The sequence below is a fragment of the Diabrotica virgifera genome, chromosome 6 (assembly GCF_917563875.1).
Source record: "Diabrotica virgifera virgifera chromosome 6, PGI_DIABVI_V3a".
Lineage (NCBI taxonomy): Eukaryota > Metazoa > Arthropoda > Insecta > Coleoptera > Chrysomelidae > Diabrotica > Diabrotica virgifera.
The window spans coordinates 238,333,397-238,352,579 of record NC_065448.1 but is presented as its reverse complement, the minus strand read 5'-3'; the positions used below and the strand labels follow the sequence as shown (position 1 = coordinate 238,352,579).

Here is a 19,183-nt window from a genome sequence, read left to right as displayed (position 1 = left end):
CGCCCATTTTTGTATAGCTGCTCTTTTTATCGTATTTGCGATTCCAAAGACGGGTTCCGGACCAACCAGTGGCGTAGATCCGCCTTCTCGGGCCAATTCATCGGCCTTCTCGTTGCCACGATAACCCTTATGTCCCGGCACCCAGGCAAGTGTCAATCTGTTTCGACTTCCCACCTGAGAGAGGACACTCAAACAGTTCCATACCAGCCATGAATCGACCTGTACCGAACTGAGAGCCTTCAGAGCCGCTTGACTATCCGAATAGATAACGATGGAGTCGTTATCTAGATTCCGACTGATTAGTTCCATAGCGCACCTTTGTATAGCAGCTACTTCGGCTTGAAATACGGTCGCATATGTCCCTAGACATACCCGGACTTCCGTCCTTGGTTTTAAGCCATATATTCCAGCCCCTGTACCTATATCGGTTTTGGAGCCGTCCGTATACCATATTGAGTTTGCCGTTATCGGCGGACCAGCTTCCCAGTCCTCTCTTTTTGGTATTGTGACTTGAAAATTTTTGTTAAAGCTATACCTCGTAACCATTCGGTCTACAGGCATTCCTAGAACGGGGTCTGCCTTTATGTCCTGGTATAGCCTTAAGTTATCAGTTCCCTGCATCATACTTATTGGAGCTTGGCCCTGGATCAACCGATGTACTGTTGATCTGGCTTCACTCTGTATGTATATATGTAGAGGTGGTAGGTTTAGTATAACTTCTAGCGCGTCCGTTGGGACTGTTCTCATGGCTCCCGTAACACTCAAGCATGCAAGTCTTTGTGTGCTACTGAGCAATCGAATCGCCCCGGACTGTTGCGTTTTGTTCCACCACGCCACTGAACCGTAAGTTAGCATGGGCCTTATAACCCTTGTGTATAGCCAGAGGTTCATTTTAGGATTTAACTCCCAATTCTTGCCACACATTCGTCTACATCTGTTCAGGGCCATAATGGCCTTCTGTGTGACTTTTTGAATGTGTGCATTCCATGTCAGCCTCTGGTCGAATATTACACCTAAGTACTTGGCCTGACTTGTGAATGGGATTTCTACTCCCTTGAGCGCTAGTGGCTGTAAGCCTTGCAGTGCTCTTTTCCTGGTGAAGGGAACAACGGATGTTTTTTGAGGGTTAACCTTCAGGCCTTCTTTCTCACACCAGCTGTCCACCATCCTCAGAGCGACTTGAAGTCTCTCTGAAATTACTTTGGTAAAGCGTCCTCGAACTACAATTACCAAGTCGTCCGCATATCCCAGACAGTAAAAACCCTCCCTGGACAGCGTGTTAAGTAGGTCGTCCATAAGCGTTGCCCACAGTAATGGGGATAGAACTCCTCCTTGTGGGCAGCCGCTTACTGCCTTCGCTTCAATGGTGGCTTCACTTAACGAGGACACCATGATCCTATTTGCTAAGGTCGTCTTTGTCCACTCGCATATGAAGGCAGGAACTCCTCTCCTTTTAAGCGCTTCCGTTACAGACTCGAAGGAGACGTTATTAAATGCTCCCTCCACGTCCAGAAACGTCGCCACCGCTATCTCTGTGTCATCTAGCGACTTTGAGAGCAGTCTGTTAAGATCATCCAGTGCCAAGTCAGTTGACTTTCCTGGCTGGTATGCATATTGACGATCGCTAAGTGGTTTTTCCATCAGCACATCGTCCCTAATATACCTGTCTATCAATCTTTCCAGCGTTTTTGCTAGGAAAGAGGATAGACTTATTGGTCTGTATGACTTGGGGGTCTGGTCCATTACCCTACCAACCTTGGGGATATATGTGACTTTCACCCTTCGCCATGCAGTTGGAATATATCTCCATGCCAAACTAGCTTTAAAGATCTTTGTTAGATGCGGGATAATCACATCCTGTCCCTTCTGTAGGAAGGCTGGATAGATCCCGTCCATTCCAGGTGATTTATATGGCTGGAATTTATTGATCGCCCACCTGACTTTTTCCGGTCTCGTGATGTCGGTAGCTAATTTCCAGTCCGCCTTAGTAGGCCTTCTGGGATAAGCTAGCTCTACCGGAGGATTATTGTCAATAGATGAGCCGGGGAAATGTGCCTTGGTGAGCATTATTAAGCTTTCCTCCAGGGTTTCCACATACGTTTCGTCCTCTTTCTTCAAGAGGCCGACCTGATTCACAATACCATCCTTAGCCAGGACCTTGTGGATTCTGGAGCATGCGGGAGCCTGTTCGACTTCCTCGCAGAACTTTCGCCACGAGTCTCTTTTGGCTTTTCGGATCTCCTTATTGTATTGCGTCAGTTTTTCTCTATATATGGACCACTCCTGGTTGAATTTGGCTTTATTGAATAGCCTTCTTACATCTGCCCTAAGCTTTTGTAAGTGTTCATTCCACCAGGGTGTGTTTTTCTTTCCTTTCTTATCTCTCTCTGGACAATTCTCCTGGTAAGAGGCCAGAACAGCTCCGCTCACCGTTTCAATTGCCAGCTCGAGATCTTCCCTATCTCTTATGGTGCCGATTCCTCCCTCGAGAGACTTCTCGAGTGAGCCTCTATAGCCTTCCCAATCCGTCTCTCTCGGGTTCCTGAATCTTGCCACCATTCGAATCGAAGTAGCTAAATCGAATCGAATGTGCCTATGATCGGAACATGAAGGTTCCTCTGACACATGCCAATTCTTTATAGTATCATACGTTTTTTCACTGCAAAGTGTTACATCTAAGACTTCTCTGCGCGTGGCCGTAACGAAGGTAGGTTTATTTCCTATATTGGCTATTTCTAAACCCATGCTTAAGATGAACTGTAGTAAAGACTCACCTCGACTATTGATGTTCGTACTCCCCCATGCCAGATGGTGGGCATTGGCATCACATCCCAGTATTAGATGAAGGTTCTCCCTTCGACTGTAGGTTATAACGTCCTCTACTATGCCTGGGCGGAAGACCTTCTCTCCAGCGAAGTAGGCAGAACAGACCAACCATCTTTTACTACCTTCCTCGGTGGAAGCGGTTAGAATACCTGTAACAAAGTCTCCGCAGCAAAGATCCGGAATCAGTGTACAGTTTACTTCGTTGCCATATACAATGCATGCTCGAGGTGTCTCTCCTTTCGCATCGTATAGTAACTTACCTTGTTGCGGCTTTAAGCCTGCAACTCTCCCTCCGTGGAGCCATGGTTCCTGCAGTAGGGCCAAGTCCAGGCCTTCCATATCAAACCTTCTGCACAAAACCGCCGACGCAGATTTGGCATGATGTAGGTTGACCTGCAGGATATTTATTCTGCCTTCCTCTAAATTGAAGGCTATCTTTCGGGTTTTCCCGTGTCCTCTACCCCTTCCATGGGAGAGACCACACGCTCAGTGGCTTCTAGCCTTCTGGGCGGGTCTGTAGCACTCCCCTGCAAGTCGGTGCGGACTTCTTCCGGGATTTTTCCTTCTTTTGCTCCTTCCCTTGACTTATCATCCTTAGGGGGAGCCTTGCTTTTGCTCGAAGTCTTAACCTTCTTTGACGCTACTTTAGAGCTTTGCGCCTCTGAAGGTTTGACTTCTTTTCTTTTTTGCTTAGACTTAACTGCCGAGGTTGTGGCAGTTACGCCTTGCAACCCCCTTGGTCCGGCCTCTGCAACCTTCTCAATGTGCCCATCATCCTTGACACGAAATTTAATTCTTCCTATGCCAAAGTAAGGACACATTTGAAGTTTTTTGAGTTCCTCAAAGGACTCTTTGTCCATTGAGAGGACCCATACCTGCCCTTTTCCTGCAGGTGTTTTGCCCAAAACGGTCCATAAAAGAGTGTTGAGCTTTCGGTTGCTGACCCTTAATCGAGTCAGCACACTTTCCGCCTCCAACCTCTTTCCGTCCTCGTCTGGGATGTAGACAGTGCAAGAACACGGCCTCTCGACTTCACTCTCGTCCTTAGCCTGGAGGTTTGCACCTTCCCAAGGCTTTAGAGCGGGAGCAGTGTCGATGAGCCATTGTGCGCTTGCACTATCCGCGCACGTCATTACCAGGTAACCGGGTTTGAACGTGCTCTTTAGCAGCCTGATTTGCGGCCCTCCTTCTGGCGTTCTCTCCAAAGCCTCCAAGATGGATGTTTGCACTGCCTTAAGCTTTGTGGGTTCCATCTTGACTTCGGGGAAGCCATCACATACTACCGCCACCTTTGCCGAGCAAAGGGCTTGTGTAAAAGTCATTTCTGACTTTCTCGGCCTCTTTTTGACTTCCGCTGGCGGCGTGCTGTGGTCCGACCTTTGCCGTTTCTTTGTAGGCTTTTGCGTAGCCATTTCCATTTCCAGCTTTTGCTCCGCCTTCTCTTTAGACTTAGCGGCACTGCCCTCCTGTCGTCCAAAGACCTTGGTAAAATTGGCCTTGATCACCGAGCGTTTGGCTTCAATGTAATCCTGGCCTTTTCCCACCAGATCTTTTACCTTCTTCTTGGAGGCCCCAGCCAGCCTGGCCTGAATGACCTCCTCGTCTGTCATCAGATCCACCTCCTCTAAGGAGGTGACTCTGACTGCCTTCCTTGTGGTCGGTTTCGCTATCTGCGTAGTAGTGCCTTCGGGGCTTTCTACTACGGGTTGTTCGTGAATATTGGTTTCCATATTTTTGTCCATATTGTTCCCACGAGTAGCTAGGGAATTGCAGTCCACTCCACCAGAGCCCCGCATGCCGGAGTAAGGCTAATTACTGTGAGGTGTCGCCTGGTTCCTCGCAGGAATCGCTCTCGACCAACTACGCATGGCCATTCATCCTTCGCCGCGATGTCTTCCAGCTTAGATTGCGGATTTTTTTAAAGCTGATTTTCTCCATCTGGACTCTTCTGTCTGGGTTACCATTCCATAGCCAAAAGGTCCCCGTTTTGTGGTGCCGAGAATTCGCCATTCATCCCCCCTGAGGGTAAGGACTAGTCGGTGATGCATGCTGATATGCAGTTGGGCTGGTCTTCTCTTCTACTGGTATTTGTCGGAGTCCCTTATTTGGCGTCAGTGATCCCACCAGTGCCCCGCCGACAATTTCCGAGCTACGAGCTTCCTGTGGGGTATGGGGGGTGGGGGGTGGGGGTGAAGTTGGGTTGGGTGAGGCATGTCGGCTACTCCTAGATAGTGCGTCGAGAAAGACTCGAAAAAGTGTGTCGGGGGCGAGGGCGGGGGCCCGCGCACTGACAGATGCGGCCAATGCGCGGGACCCCACCGCCGCTCCCGGCGGCTTGGTTTTGGAGCTTGGCGACTGAGATTAGGGTGATTTGGAGTAACCGTAGGGAAGTTGGAAGGGTAAACTAAAAGCTGAAGGCGAAGGCGCCGCAACTGTTCGCCTCAATTGCCACGCCTTTTTGCGTCCAGTGGCGGTGTCCGGCGGCCACCCGGTGCACAGGCGCTGGACGCTTAGGGACCGCGTTTAGTTTCACTGGTCTTGCTCCCCTCACAATTTCAAGGACCAAGACCAGTTACTCGGCCCTCCCACCGACGTCGAGGAAAAATTGCAGTCCCGGGGAGGGAATTAATAAGGTAACGTAATTATCTTTTAAACTACCCTGTATAATATTATAAAACCTTATATTTTAACAAAGAAGAAATCGAGAAGAATCCAAAAAAGTTAAAATATGGGTCCCATTAAAAAAAACGAAGTTACAATCAACTTCCGGTATAACCGGAAGTAGCAAAGAGTCCAAAATATTTTCATTAAATAGTTCAAACCTCAAAACCCCTGTACTCCAATTTTCATGATTCTCCTACCTTTATTTTTAGAGATATTTCTAATAGGCCCTTGATCTGCCTCACCCTGTATTTACGTCACGCAAAACTTTGTTTACACAATAATTCTCAGATAGTTGTGCGGACTAGATATTTACATATTTGCTACCTAGAGGCATTTTACTACATTTTTTATTAGATCAAAGGAAACACTTGACCGTCCTAAGCTGATATCAACACCAGCCTCCCGCATATATTTATGGAAGTGTATTCTGCCAGTATGGTTCTGTCTGGATTTTGACATGAATTTTGTTTTAGGGGACTTCGAGAACAACGTCCGATTAGGGAATTGGACGAGAGCTGAACTATACGCCAAGGATATTATTCAGGTTTGTGTAATATCATATATTTTGCAAGTTTTTCTTTAGCAGTAGCTTATTTTACGGATAATGTTTTTGAAATACATCGATTGAAGTTGATCTGGCGGGTTGCTGACACTATTAGTATATACAGGTTTGGGATATAGTCTCGAATCAAGTAATTATTTTTGAAACTAAATAGACTATACTCGAGAAACTTTGCATGCAAGTACAATAACACACAATCCCTAATAACACCAACCATTTCATGTATGTTCCTAGAATGTACACACAGAATATTGATAACATTCCAGGAATGCCCTCAAAAGAACAAGAATGTCCCCTAAATGTCCCAGGAAAGTCCTCTGTCAGCATTTTAAACATGTCTTGTTGGAACATTCCATGAATGTCTACGAATGTTCTTTGGACATTCACAGTATATTTTTTATACATTCCCTGGATATAGTCGCTGAGGTGACATAATACCTCCGATTTGTTTTTCATGAGTTATTTAAGAGAGAATAAAAACTTTTTTTACAGTCACCTCCTATTTTCATATGATATTTTTTGCCATGTTTTGTAGTAAATTGAACTATCTATTTACTACAAAACATGTCAACATTTACATGTTAAAACAGGAGATGACCCTAAAAATGGGTTTTCGTCTCCTACAAAATTCATAAAAAGCAGATAGGAGGTATTGTCACATCACCGACGATACACCAGAAGTATATATGTGACCATGCCAAATAATACATCCTTGATAAATACAGTGAGTCCATAAAGTAACGCATAAATTCATTATTTCGTAAACCGGCGATATTAAGGAAAAATCCCGAAACAGGTCGATTTTTATTTTTAAATTCCGATTTTTTTGGCATATATATCATACTAGTGACGTCATCCATCTGGGCATGATGACGTAACCGATGTTTTTTTAATAAGAATAGGGGTCATGTGACAGCTCATTTGAAAGGGTATTCAATTCTCTATTCAATAATATAAACATTAACATATTTTTATACAAGGTGTTTAAAAAAACATTTTTTTAATTAAAATAATTGAGACAAAAAGAAGAATGTATGTAATTTATTTAATTCAAAATACGTTTTACTGTTGTCAGAAAACAGAAAAAAAAAATGTTTATTTGACAAATAAATATTGTTTTTCGCTTAAATGCAATGTTGAAGCTGCCACCCACCTGTCTCTTGGCATTTTGAACATTTTGTTTAAACGAAAATCAATGTTTATTTGTCAAATAAAATTTTTTTCTCTTTACCGACAGTAGCAAAATGCATTTTGAATTAAAATAAATTACATATATTCTTCTTTTTGTCTCACTTATTTTATTTAAAAAAATGTTTTTTGAACACCCTGTATAAATAATTATGTTAATGTTTATATTATTGGATAGAGAACTTAATACCCTTTCAAATGAGCTATCACATGACCCCTGTTCCCATTTAAAAAAATCATCGATTGCGTCATCACGCCCAGATGGATGACGTCACTAGTATGATATATATGCCAAAAAATCTTAATATAAAAATAAAAATCGACCTGTTTCGGAATTTTTCCTTAAAGTTGCTGGTTTACGAAATAACGAATTTATGCGTTACTTTATGGACGAACTGTATAAACATTTTTATTGCAAAAAATCGTGTCATATATTTCTTCCATAATCATCACTACGATGATAATTCATTGTATTGAATTGTACATTTCAATTACAATCTGGTCATAACTGACCAATGAGCCATTTTAATTTAACCTAAATTACTACTGTTCCTTAAAACGAATAGCTTATCCCATAGCGTCTCTTATCTAATCTAACATACACAGGCACACAAGCACTATGCTCTGCTTTTCACTATCATCTATCACTCAAACTAGTTCAAAAGGCTTTGTCCTCTTCAATCTTCTAGTTTGCTCAGTAGTATCGAGGAGCTGGATTTCCTCAATATTCTTGTAAGTACTTATGAAGTTGTTGCTCTGGACTTCCAACTTTACTCCAACTTTAAAAACAAATCCAGCTGTAAAATACTTATGTGCCTGAAGGCTTTTGTATGCTTACATCTGCTGCTTAGAGTAGTAACTGTGAGACTCCACCAGATATGTATAAATATCTATTGTAGTAATTTGGTGGAATGTACTTTACTGTAAAATCCAATTCTGACTGAATTGTATATGGATCTAAATCCCCAATTATTTTCAGCTTCAATAAATATCTAAAACAATAAAAGAAATAATGTCATTGCTTGCAAAATTCATCAATATTGATAAATATCAGGGAAAAATGAACAGTAAATAAAAATTGTTTTCCCTACCTTTCTCCTTTCCAATAATAATTTCCTTAAATAATCACTTTGCATTGTGGTAAAGTTTATAAAGTTCACAAAATACAGCAAACGAAATCCAAACGAATCCAAATAGACAAAATGACGATAAACAATGAAAAATATATGATAATGTACAAACATACATAACCCCTGTAGTCTGTAACTTTTTGTATGCCAACCAGAAATCACGTGGCTGGGATTGCCTAATACAAAGATACACGCGCGGCAAATTTGAAAATGAACGCAAATTGAATAGTAAATGACCTCTCTTAAAATATAGGACATTGGTAGTATGTTGATAGAATGTATTGTGGTAACGTTCCACCAATAACTTAATCAGATGTTCACCGAATGTTCCTTGAATGTTCAGGACATTCAAACATTAATAGAACTTTGATAGTACATTCCTGGAATGTTTTGTTTTGTTAGGGATGCATCGTATGCCATATTTGTGGTACTAATAAACGTACATTTATGTACACATTAAACTTAATTTTGTTGTCCCAGCCGTTTTAACGTAAAAGGCCTTAATATTAATTTTTCTAAGTTTCTTTGTTTCACACTACTTTCATAACATCTATAAGTAATGCTGACTGCATAGCTACCTGTAAACTAAATATCTTTTCTTCCTATTTGATTATTTAATCATTGGATATTTTACATTTTTTTATTTAGAATGGAATAATTTTAACCCCAATAGATGGATATTTTGATACTGTTTTTATTTTAAATATTATCAACATAAACTTTAACTTATGTGGCTAAAATAACAATATCACAGTTTCTAACGTTGCATTGACAGTTGGTCTTTGACATCCTTCTAAGGTCCTTTTGTATTCAGTTGCCATCCAACTCCAATATGTGAGGTTTCAATCCTTAAATCTCAACCACGTGAGAAGAATCCTGTATATATCCAAAAATATTTGCAACATCACCAAATATTAATAATAATATGTAGTATACAGGGTGTCCCAGACTAATTTACCCACGCTATATCTCTTAAACGAATAGAGATTTTCGAATAAGACAAAAGGTGATATATTCTACTTGTAATACACTTTAATATGGCGTACAAAAAAATCATCCCTAAATAATTATCCCTTAGTTATAACCCCTAACTTTAATTTTTTTAATAGCACCCTGTATACATTTTTATAGTTTTGGATGTGGTATTTTATCGTCTATTTAACACATTTTTTAAAAATAAAATCGGTTCGTAAATAACCTAGAAAATATCAGTTTATTTTTGTTAAATTGTGTGTCCCAGACATTTATCCAGGCTATATTTCTTAAACGAATAGAGATTTTCGAATGGCACAAAAACTGATCTAGTCCATTTGTAATACACTTTCATATGGCGTAAAAAAATTCATCCCCTAAATATTCATCCCTAACTTACAGGGTGCTATTAAAAAAATAAAGTTAGGGGTTGTAACTAAGGGATGAATATTTAGTGGATTTTTTTTCTACGCCATATTAAAGTGTATTACAAATGTAATAGATCAGTTTTTGTCCCATTCTAAAATCTCTATTCGTTTATGAAATATAGCCTTGATAAATTAGTCTGGCACACATAATTAACAAAACTAAACTGATATTTTCTTGGTTATTTACGAACTGATTTTATTTTCAAAAAAATGTGTTGAATAGACGATAGAAGACCACATCCAAAACTATAAAAAAATATACAGGGTGCTATTTGAAAATTTAAAGTTAGCAACTAAGGGAGGATTATTTAGGGGATGATTTTTTGTACGCCATATTAAAGCGTATTACAAGTAGAATATATTACCTTTTGTCCCATTCGAAAATCTCTATTCGTTTAAGAGATATAGCGTGGGTAAATTATTCTGGGACACCCTGTATAATATTCATTTTCAACATTTAAAGGGTTTTTACCCAAAATATTTAGGTGGCTCAGGCATACACAGGTATGACCTCTTGAATTTTTTAACCTTAGTTTAAGTCAACATTTTAAATCGCTTTTTCTTAACTAATTAGTTATAACCATAACTTATTTTAGGGCTTTTATTATCACTGATAGTGGATTTTTTAATCATAAAAGGTTTTCGTATGTAAAGTTATCGCTGTTTAAGGAATTTTAAATATACCTTTTACAAACGATCTAGTATTTTTGTGATTTATGGTATACAGGAATTGTATTTTCCTCGTAGATTCTTTAACATTATGTTTTAAATAAAACAATACTTAGTGCAGAAAGCCACTGCGCATCCGCTAGGAAAAATATTCTATTTCGAATTTTTTGCATAATCTTACTCAAAAAGAACCCCTTTTAACAAATTTGCATGTTGCCAGGACCAAAAGTTGGTAAAAAATTTTTTAAACGTTTTTTTTTGTTTTTTTTCTAAAATTATTTTTTTTGCCTGGAACAATTTTTTTTTTAGATTTTTTGGATCATTCCAAACAGAAAAGGTATTTAGTGACTTTTCTCTAAAGTTGATAGTTTTTGACATATAAGCGATTAAAAATTGAAAAATTGCGAAATCGGCCATTTTTAACCCTCAAAAACTATGTGAAAAACTAAAAAATTTGAACGTTGCCAAGGTAGGTAGATATTCTTTAAACATCGATTGATGAAATCCCGAAGAGTTTTTTGCAATACAATATCAAAACCCCTTTGTTTTTTAATTGCTAATCAAGCGTGCGCGACACTATTTTCCACCGTTGCATGTGTATAAAGTATGGTGCAAATGAAAGAAATAAATTCGTTATTTCGTAAACCGGTGACTTTAAGGAAAAATCCCAAAACAGGTCGGTTTTTATTTTTAAGTTATGATATTGTGGCATATATAGTATACTAGTGACGTCATCCATCTGGGCGTGATGACGTAATCGATGATTTTTTTAAATAAGAATATGGGTCGTGTGCTGGCTCATTTGAAAGGTTCTTCAATTCTCTATTCAGTAATATAAACATGTACATAATTATTTATACAGGGTGTCCAAAAATGTTTTATTAAATTAAATCATTTGGCAAATTGACAAAAAAATTAAATTATTTGACACCCTGTATAAATAATTATGTAAATGTTTATATTACTAAATAGACAATTGCAGAACCTTTCAAATAAGCTAGCACACGACCACTATTCTCATTTAAAAAATCATCAATTACGTCATCACGCCCAGATGGATGACGTCACTAGTAAACCATATATGTCACAATATCATAACTTAAAAATAAAAATCGACCTGTTTCGGGATTTTTCCTTAAAGTGGCCAGTTTATGAAATAACGAATTTATTCCTTTCATTTGTACCATACTGCATACACATGCAACGGTGGAAAATAGTGTCGCGCACGCTTGATTAGCAATTAAAAAACAAAGGAGTTTTGAATATTGTATTGCAGAACACTCTTCGGGATTTCATCAATCGATGTTTAAAGAATAGCTACCTACCTTGGCAACATTCAAATTTTCAGTTTTTCACATAGTTATTGAGGGTTAAAAATGGCCGATTTCGCAATTTTTCAATTTTTAATCGCTTATATGTCAAAAACTATCAACTTTAGAGAAAAGTCACTAAAGACCTTTTCTGTTTGAAATGACCCAAAAACCTAAAAAAATTTTGTTCCATGCAAAAAAAATAATTTTAGGAAAAAAACAAAAAAAAAAACGTTTAAAAAATTTTTTACCAACTTTTGCTTCTGGCAACATGCAAATTTGTTAAAAGGGGTCCTTTTTGAGTAAGATTGTGCAAAAAAATCCGAATTAGAATATTTTTCCTAGCGGATGCGCAGTGGCTTTCTGGATTAACTGTGTGTGTGTGTGTGTGTTTATGTTTTATTGGCACTGGTTTTAGCATACAACTGGCCAGTCAAAGTGTTTTAAGTTCTCTATTTTACAAAATATAAGCTTATTATCTACATTTAAAACTATTACTACTACATAGTAAGTTTTTTTAGTCTGTTCTTTTTATTATTTTGTATTTATTATATTTTTTTATAATTTTTTTCATATTTTTTTATTATTTTTTTTTTAGTTTTTTTTTGTTTTTTCTTTTGTTTTTTATGTATTTTTTGTATATTTTTTTACTACGCTAGGACATAAACCCTATTCAACACCTCGGAGATTTAGATCTTCTTAGTATCTTTTTATTTTATTTTATTATTTTTTTTATAATTTGTTTTTTATTAGAGCTTTAATTTTAAACAATTAACATGGATGTATAAAATTTTATATACATCTAGATTGTTTGACTCTAGTAACATTAAAAGGAAATTGAACATTAACTTGAACAACAAAATAAATTAACAATAAAAACTAACAACGGTTAACAAAACTTTAAAACTTTTGCGGAAGTTTATACAGCAGTCATATTATTATTTCCTTATGCTCACTCTTAGTTTACACTCTTTTATAAAATTATCTGTGCAGTTTTAAAGTGTCAGCTGGTAAACTTTCATAAATTTGGTTTGGAGATAAAATACATACGGTGGCCGCTGATAAATTTAATAACAGAAAGTCACGTATGTAATTGGTTTTTTCCGAATGAGTTTCTTCAGGCGCTTTCTCTACAAATGGGTCAACGGCTTACTGCTTATTTCTTACTTCTTACTGTGAAAGTGTGTTTCAAGCTCCAAAGGCGCAATAAATACATCTGTATCGGAAGGACAAATCAAGATCAAGCAGTTGAGAATATTTTATTCTTTGGATTATTCAATCAGGTGGACAAATAAACTTGATTAAATAATTCAATAAATTTCGCTATAAAAAAGGTAAAAGCGAAAGATGTGTCAAAATGAAGTAAAAATAATTATGGCTCGCTTACCTTAAAAGAGATCGTTTTCACTCATTTTCAAAAAAATGTGAAAACGTTGAATTTTACATATCTCTGTCCCAGAGAGTTTGTAAACACAACTCCTCCGTAAACAGACCAGGGGCCTGATTCTAATTCATTTCGATGTCGCAATTTAATTTCGACTCCGCCATTACAGATGCAATTTATAGCGATTCTTATCATTTCGATATTATTTCCAACTGGGGATATTAACGTTATCATTTTGACACTGCTCAGAATTTGGGTTGGTCCTCCTGTTTATTGGATTTCCTGGGCAAATTATCGAAAAAATGCCATTTTGGGAAAAGTTATTCACCAGCTATTTTATTGCTAAAATTGAATCTTATGATTGCATAAATTAGTAATATGGGATATGACAAGTCCGCAGAAAGTGTGTTATTTTATTTATAAACAAATTATCACTTCTAAATCTTCTTTTTTTTTCAATTAGTGCTCTGTAACTTCTAAGATTTTTCCTTTAAACCAAAAACACTCAAATAAAAATTCACCGCAATTTAGTTCTGCACAAAGTTATTCTTTTTTTCGATTTCCTTCAACAAAAATTTTACTCTGAAAATTCGAGTTTTCCCAAAAAAACCTGCAATTTTCAATTAAAATTTTAGGAAAGTAATTACTTATGAATAATTAAATAAATTGGTGGCATGAAAGATTTTTATACCTAGTAGATTATATATCAGGAGACCGGCGACAATCTATCCAATAGTAGCAATAATTAAAATGTTAATTAAAAAATTTCGATCGAAATAATAACCAGAAAGATTATGATACACCAGAATAACTATGATTTTCGTATAAAAAAGCTTTATACCTATTCAACGTAATTTACAGAATTGAAATTGGACTATTTAGGCGGTCTTAGGAATGTTATAAATAAACAATTTTTTGGCTTATAAACAAATGGAACCCCTCAGAAAATATCAGATTAAATTAAATTAAGTTAAGGCTGTTGAAAAGGACACGGCTTCTTGGTATAACCGGTCAAATTTGACCGGCATTTACGACAGGGTTATAAACAACATGATTTCAATTTTTGAATCATTACCTTTTTATACCGGTCCTCTTTGTACATACAAATTTTCATATCTTCAAGACACTCATAAAAAAAGATTTGTATCACAAGTTATTTAATTATTGATTTATAATTACTTACCTAAAATTTTAGTTGAAAATTAAAGATTTTGTTTGGAAAACCCGAATTTTCCGAGGAAAATTTCCGCCGAAGGGGATCGAAAAAAAATATCTATGTGCAGAACTAAATTACAGTGAATTTTTATGTGAGTGTTTTTGATTTAACGTTAAAATCTTCTGAGTTACAGGGCAACAATTGAAACAAAGATTTCCTAGCGCTAATTTGTTTACAAACCAAATAGCTCACTTTCTGCGGACTTTGCATAGCTATAATACTAATATATGAAATCTTAAGATTTGATTCCAGCATGTCCAGCAATAAAATAGCTGGTACATAATTTTCCTTGTTTTATACTAATTTTCCCAGATTATTACCTTACATCTTTCATTGAGTTGATAATAATTCACGTTGTGAACATTCTCAATTATTATACTTCTAATTTAATACTATTCTATCTAATTCCTTCAAAGCCAGCAAATTTCCATAAAACCCAGCCATATTAATACCTTTTGCTTTAGTTTTCCTTGCAAGAAACAAACAAAACACATCTCCTAAACTAAACCTAACCCCGCTTTCGGCCATTCATTCATGTGCGTGTCACAATAATTTCGACTCGAAATTATAAGGTTTGTTCCAACACGACCGAGAACCGTCACGAAACGGTAATGCTCCTGCGCAGAAAACAAAATCCGTTCCAACAAAAATATGATCGTCATCGGATCGTCCTTCCCACTGTTCCAACAAGAATTGTGATCTTTCGGTGACGATTTCGTGATGATCATTTCAGTAATCGGGCAAATGCATAATGTGCTGGTTGGACTGACTTGCGCACTAGGACTTAATTCTTTAAAGTTTTTGAGCTTTTGATCGACTAAAAGCACACAAGCTGTCACCAATAAAAATGACAAATATATGATTACCGTCATGGGACGATAACTGGGCGATACAATTACGAACATGCGCACAACAAACGGTACAAGTAGTTTCGTGACGGTTTCTGGACCGTCCAAAAGTTCATGTTGGAACAAACCTATAATATCAACCACTTTTTTGGAGTCGCAATTAATTTCGATAAGTCGCTATTTCATGACATCTTTTCGTTAGTTCAACTAAAATCCACAACGCTCGCACAGTCGCATTTCAACGTCGCCATATTGATTGCGACTTGTTTTGAGTCGAAATTTGAATTAGAATCAGGGGCCAGATAGATTGACAAATGAGGTGTCGAATGAAAGCTGTCGAAATACCCAAGGATGGTATTAAAAGTGAGAAATTTGAAACGAGACGGTTAGATGGCCAAACGAGAACAAATAATATTTGTTATATACTTCCTGTTTAGAACACTTCACCAGTTGGTAAATTGACTTGAATATCTCTTGTTCTTCACACAAGACGGAAACCAGCTTCTGTAGTGGTTGATTGCGTAAACACTGATGATTTTTGTCGACTCGAAGCAAGGTGTAAATCGAAGTTGAAATAAATAATAAACGGTTAGGTAATTATTTTATTTCGTAACACAAGCACTATTTATAGTCCGTCCGCTATAATTTCTCCCATGCGGTACGATTCATTTTCAATCAAATTAAGTCAAAACATAAATTGAAACGAACGTCGATGTGTATATACATTTTGTATACTGTATACTATATATGTACTACACACATCGGCGTACGTTTCACTTTCTGTTTTGACTTAATTTGATTGAAAATGAATCATACCGAATGGGAAAAGTTATAGCGGACGGAGTATACAATCACTCTAAAATAATAACTACACTCACCGGCACGAAAAACGGGCACCCCAAAATGAGTCATTTTAGATGTCTCGTATCTCCTAAACCTGTTGTCCGATTTAAGTAATTTTTTTAATATATTATAGCCATATTCTTTAACAATATCGCCAAATATTGTTGCTAGATAGGTAAATTTTCATTATAAACCGGGTGTACCAATCAAACTGGGATTTTTTCTGAATTTTCACAACACCCTGTGGAATATTCTAGCCTTTATAAAATATTGAAATTAAAACCCAACTATAGCCCCAGGTTTTCTTAACATTCTGTTTTTATATTTATGGTGTATTCCACGAATATACGACTGTTTTGGATTATCGCGACAACGAATATTTTAGTGTGCAACATAAGAAGTACGAAAGTATTTTGCTCTAATAATTACTCCAATAAACAACAATATAATTTGCAATTTACTTCCGTTCTTCATATTTTGCACAGTAAAATATTCGTTGTCGCGATAATCCAAGAGGGTCGTATATTCGTGGAATGGGGTATATTTGCTTATATTAGATAATAAAAAAGTTAGAGACTTTAACAACTAGCCATGTTTTTAACAATACAGGGTGTTTTTAAATAAGTGCGACAAACTTTAAGGGGTAATTCTGCATGAAAGAATAATGACCGTTTGCTTGATAAACCTATGTCCGCCAATGCTTCGTTTCCAAGATACGGGATGTTGAATTTTTTCTTACAAACTAACGATTTATTTATTGCTCTAAAACCGGTTGAGATATGCAAATGAAATTTGGTAAGTTTTAATCGGTAGTTATTGCGCATTTTTTGACATACAATTAAAAATTTTATATTTACCATTGGCATGAAGACAGGTCATATTACCCCGTCATATTACCCGCATGCACGCCAATGGTGAATATAAAATTTTAGTTGTATGTCAAAAGATGCGCAATAACTACCTCTTAAAACCTACCAAATTTTATTTGCATATATCAACCGGTTTTAGAGCAATAAATAAATCGTCAGTTTGTAAGAAAAAATTAAACATCCCGTATCTCGAAAACGAAGCATTTGGGGACATGGGTTTATCACACAAACGGTCATTATTTTTTCATGCAGAATTACCCCTTAAAGTTTGTCGCACTTATTTAAAAACACCCTTTATTGATAAAGAACATGGCTAGTTGTTTAAGTCCCTAACTTTTTTATTATCCAACATAAGCGAATAGATAAAAAAACAAAACATTAAGAAAACCTGGGGCTATAGTTGGGTTTTCATTTCAATACTTTATAAAGGCTAGAATATTCCACAGGGTGTTTTGAAAAATGAGAAAAAAACTCAGTTTGGTTGGTACACCCGGTATACAATGAAAATTTACCTGTTTAGCAACAATATTATTATAGCGATATTGCTAAAGAATAGGGCTATAACATGTTGAAAAGATTACTTAAATCTAATAACAGTTTTAGAAGATACGAGACATCAAAAATTACTCATTTTTTGGGGTACTCGTTTTTCGTGTATTACTGAATTTAATACACAAATTTACTGTCTTAACAATCCGCGAGTAAACAAGGACCGCGTTCTGAATGTCAACCTTAATCGTGATAGTGATAGAATCGAGAATAATTCGCGTAATAAACGTGAGATTGTTCAAACAATGTACTACGAGAATAACAAGAGAATTGTAAAATGAGACTATTTGACAATCGGGAGACTACATTGTTAGTTGTGATAAATACGACGGACTGACACTGCGATTTGCATCTAACTAGCTGATTGACTGAGCAGCATAAGAAATCGACTTTGTTAGACTTTTACAACGAGGGAGAAATCAATAATTAACATTTTTGTTCGTTTTAACTATTTATAATGGGAAATAAGCCACAATAATATTTGTTCGTGTCTAATTTAAATTTTAGAGTAAATAAAACCTTTTAATGCGGTCTGGTACCACATAGAGCTTTTAGTAGTTTGGGAAAGATAAAAATGCAATAGCGAACTGAAATTGAACCTCTAATCTCAGCTCTGCTAATCCACATAATATGGTGAATTTAGGCTATAAATTATTTTTATGAAGGCTGAAAACGTGTGAGAGATAACTCATCATCGAGATTGTGAATTTGTTTTCAGTGTTGTTCTGAAGCTATTTCCTTGTGGCATTTTTATAATCAACTATTTTCAATGGGAAATAAGCCACAATTTTATCAAAAAAAGATTTTATTAACGTTTCGACGACCAAGTCGCGTGTCGTTGTCAAAATACAAAATAATACTGATGTTTTTTCAGAGCGTAAAGATTTCCAAGTCAAAAGGTTTGCGACAACTATAATACGGAGAACTCCAATGGATTAGTAATTTAACTACTTTTCTCATATTCGAGTTAACTATGGTTTGTTTTTTAACCAAGAGGAGTGATTCAAATTTACCGCGCTCTATTGCTTGTTTGTAATTGGTCCAACCGCAGGCAAGTTTACTCCACTGTTATAAAATTTTGACACTAATGCCATTTATTAAATTTTGACACTAGTGACATTTCATAGGTTAATTATATCGGCGATTTTTGTGTTTTCTGTGTTATTCCTTTAATTTTTAGATTGTTAGTCTACTTTTATATAAAAAGCAGTTGTTTTTGGAACTCTTTAGCGACGTAATAATTTAATATAATATTTATCGATTACCGCTGAGGGCCGACTAGATCAACCAAAAAAGAAGATGTATTTGTTATTACTCTAGTGACTTTCTTGGGTGTGAATCTGTCTTTTTAGTTTACTCCTCCTGGTTAAAAAATAAACATAGAAGCTGTAAGAGGGCAGATAGCCACACATGTATGTTCATTTAAGAAGCAGTCAAAGATGCGATAAATTATAAAGGTCCTATAAATAAGGAATATTGTTATCGATATGTTACAAAGTTGTAACACTTCTGGTTTCATACTTGTCTGTCCGTTCGTCTGTCTGTCCGCGAATGTAACGCCTCCGTTACCACAACAGATAGAATGATAAATGAAGTATCGAATGAGAGCGTATAACCCAAAGATGGTATAAAAGGTGTGAAATTTGACCTCGGGCATCCGATTTTGGAGTTGAAACTAGAAGTACTGTTTTAAAGTCGCCGAAATAATACAAGCGATATATTATT

General features: G+C 36.6%; 1 protein-coding gene across 1 annotated transcript in view; it reads left to right on the top strand.

The window, feature by feature from the left end:
* The window catches only part of LOC126886789 (lysosomal acid glucosylceramidase-like), an 89,946-nt gene that overhangs the window by 53,806 nt on the left and 16,957 nt on the right, over positions 1–19,183 (top strand). The window contains exon 7 of the mRNA XM_050653840.1: positions 5,964–6,034. Coding sequence (XP_050509797.1) covers positions 5,964–6,034 — 71 coding nt within the window. The remainder of the gene's footprint in view (positions 1–5,963; positions 6,035–19,183) is intronic.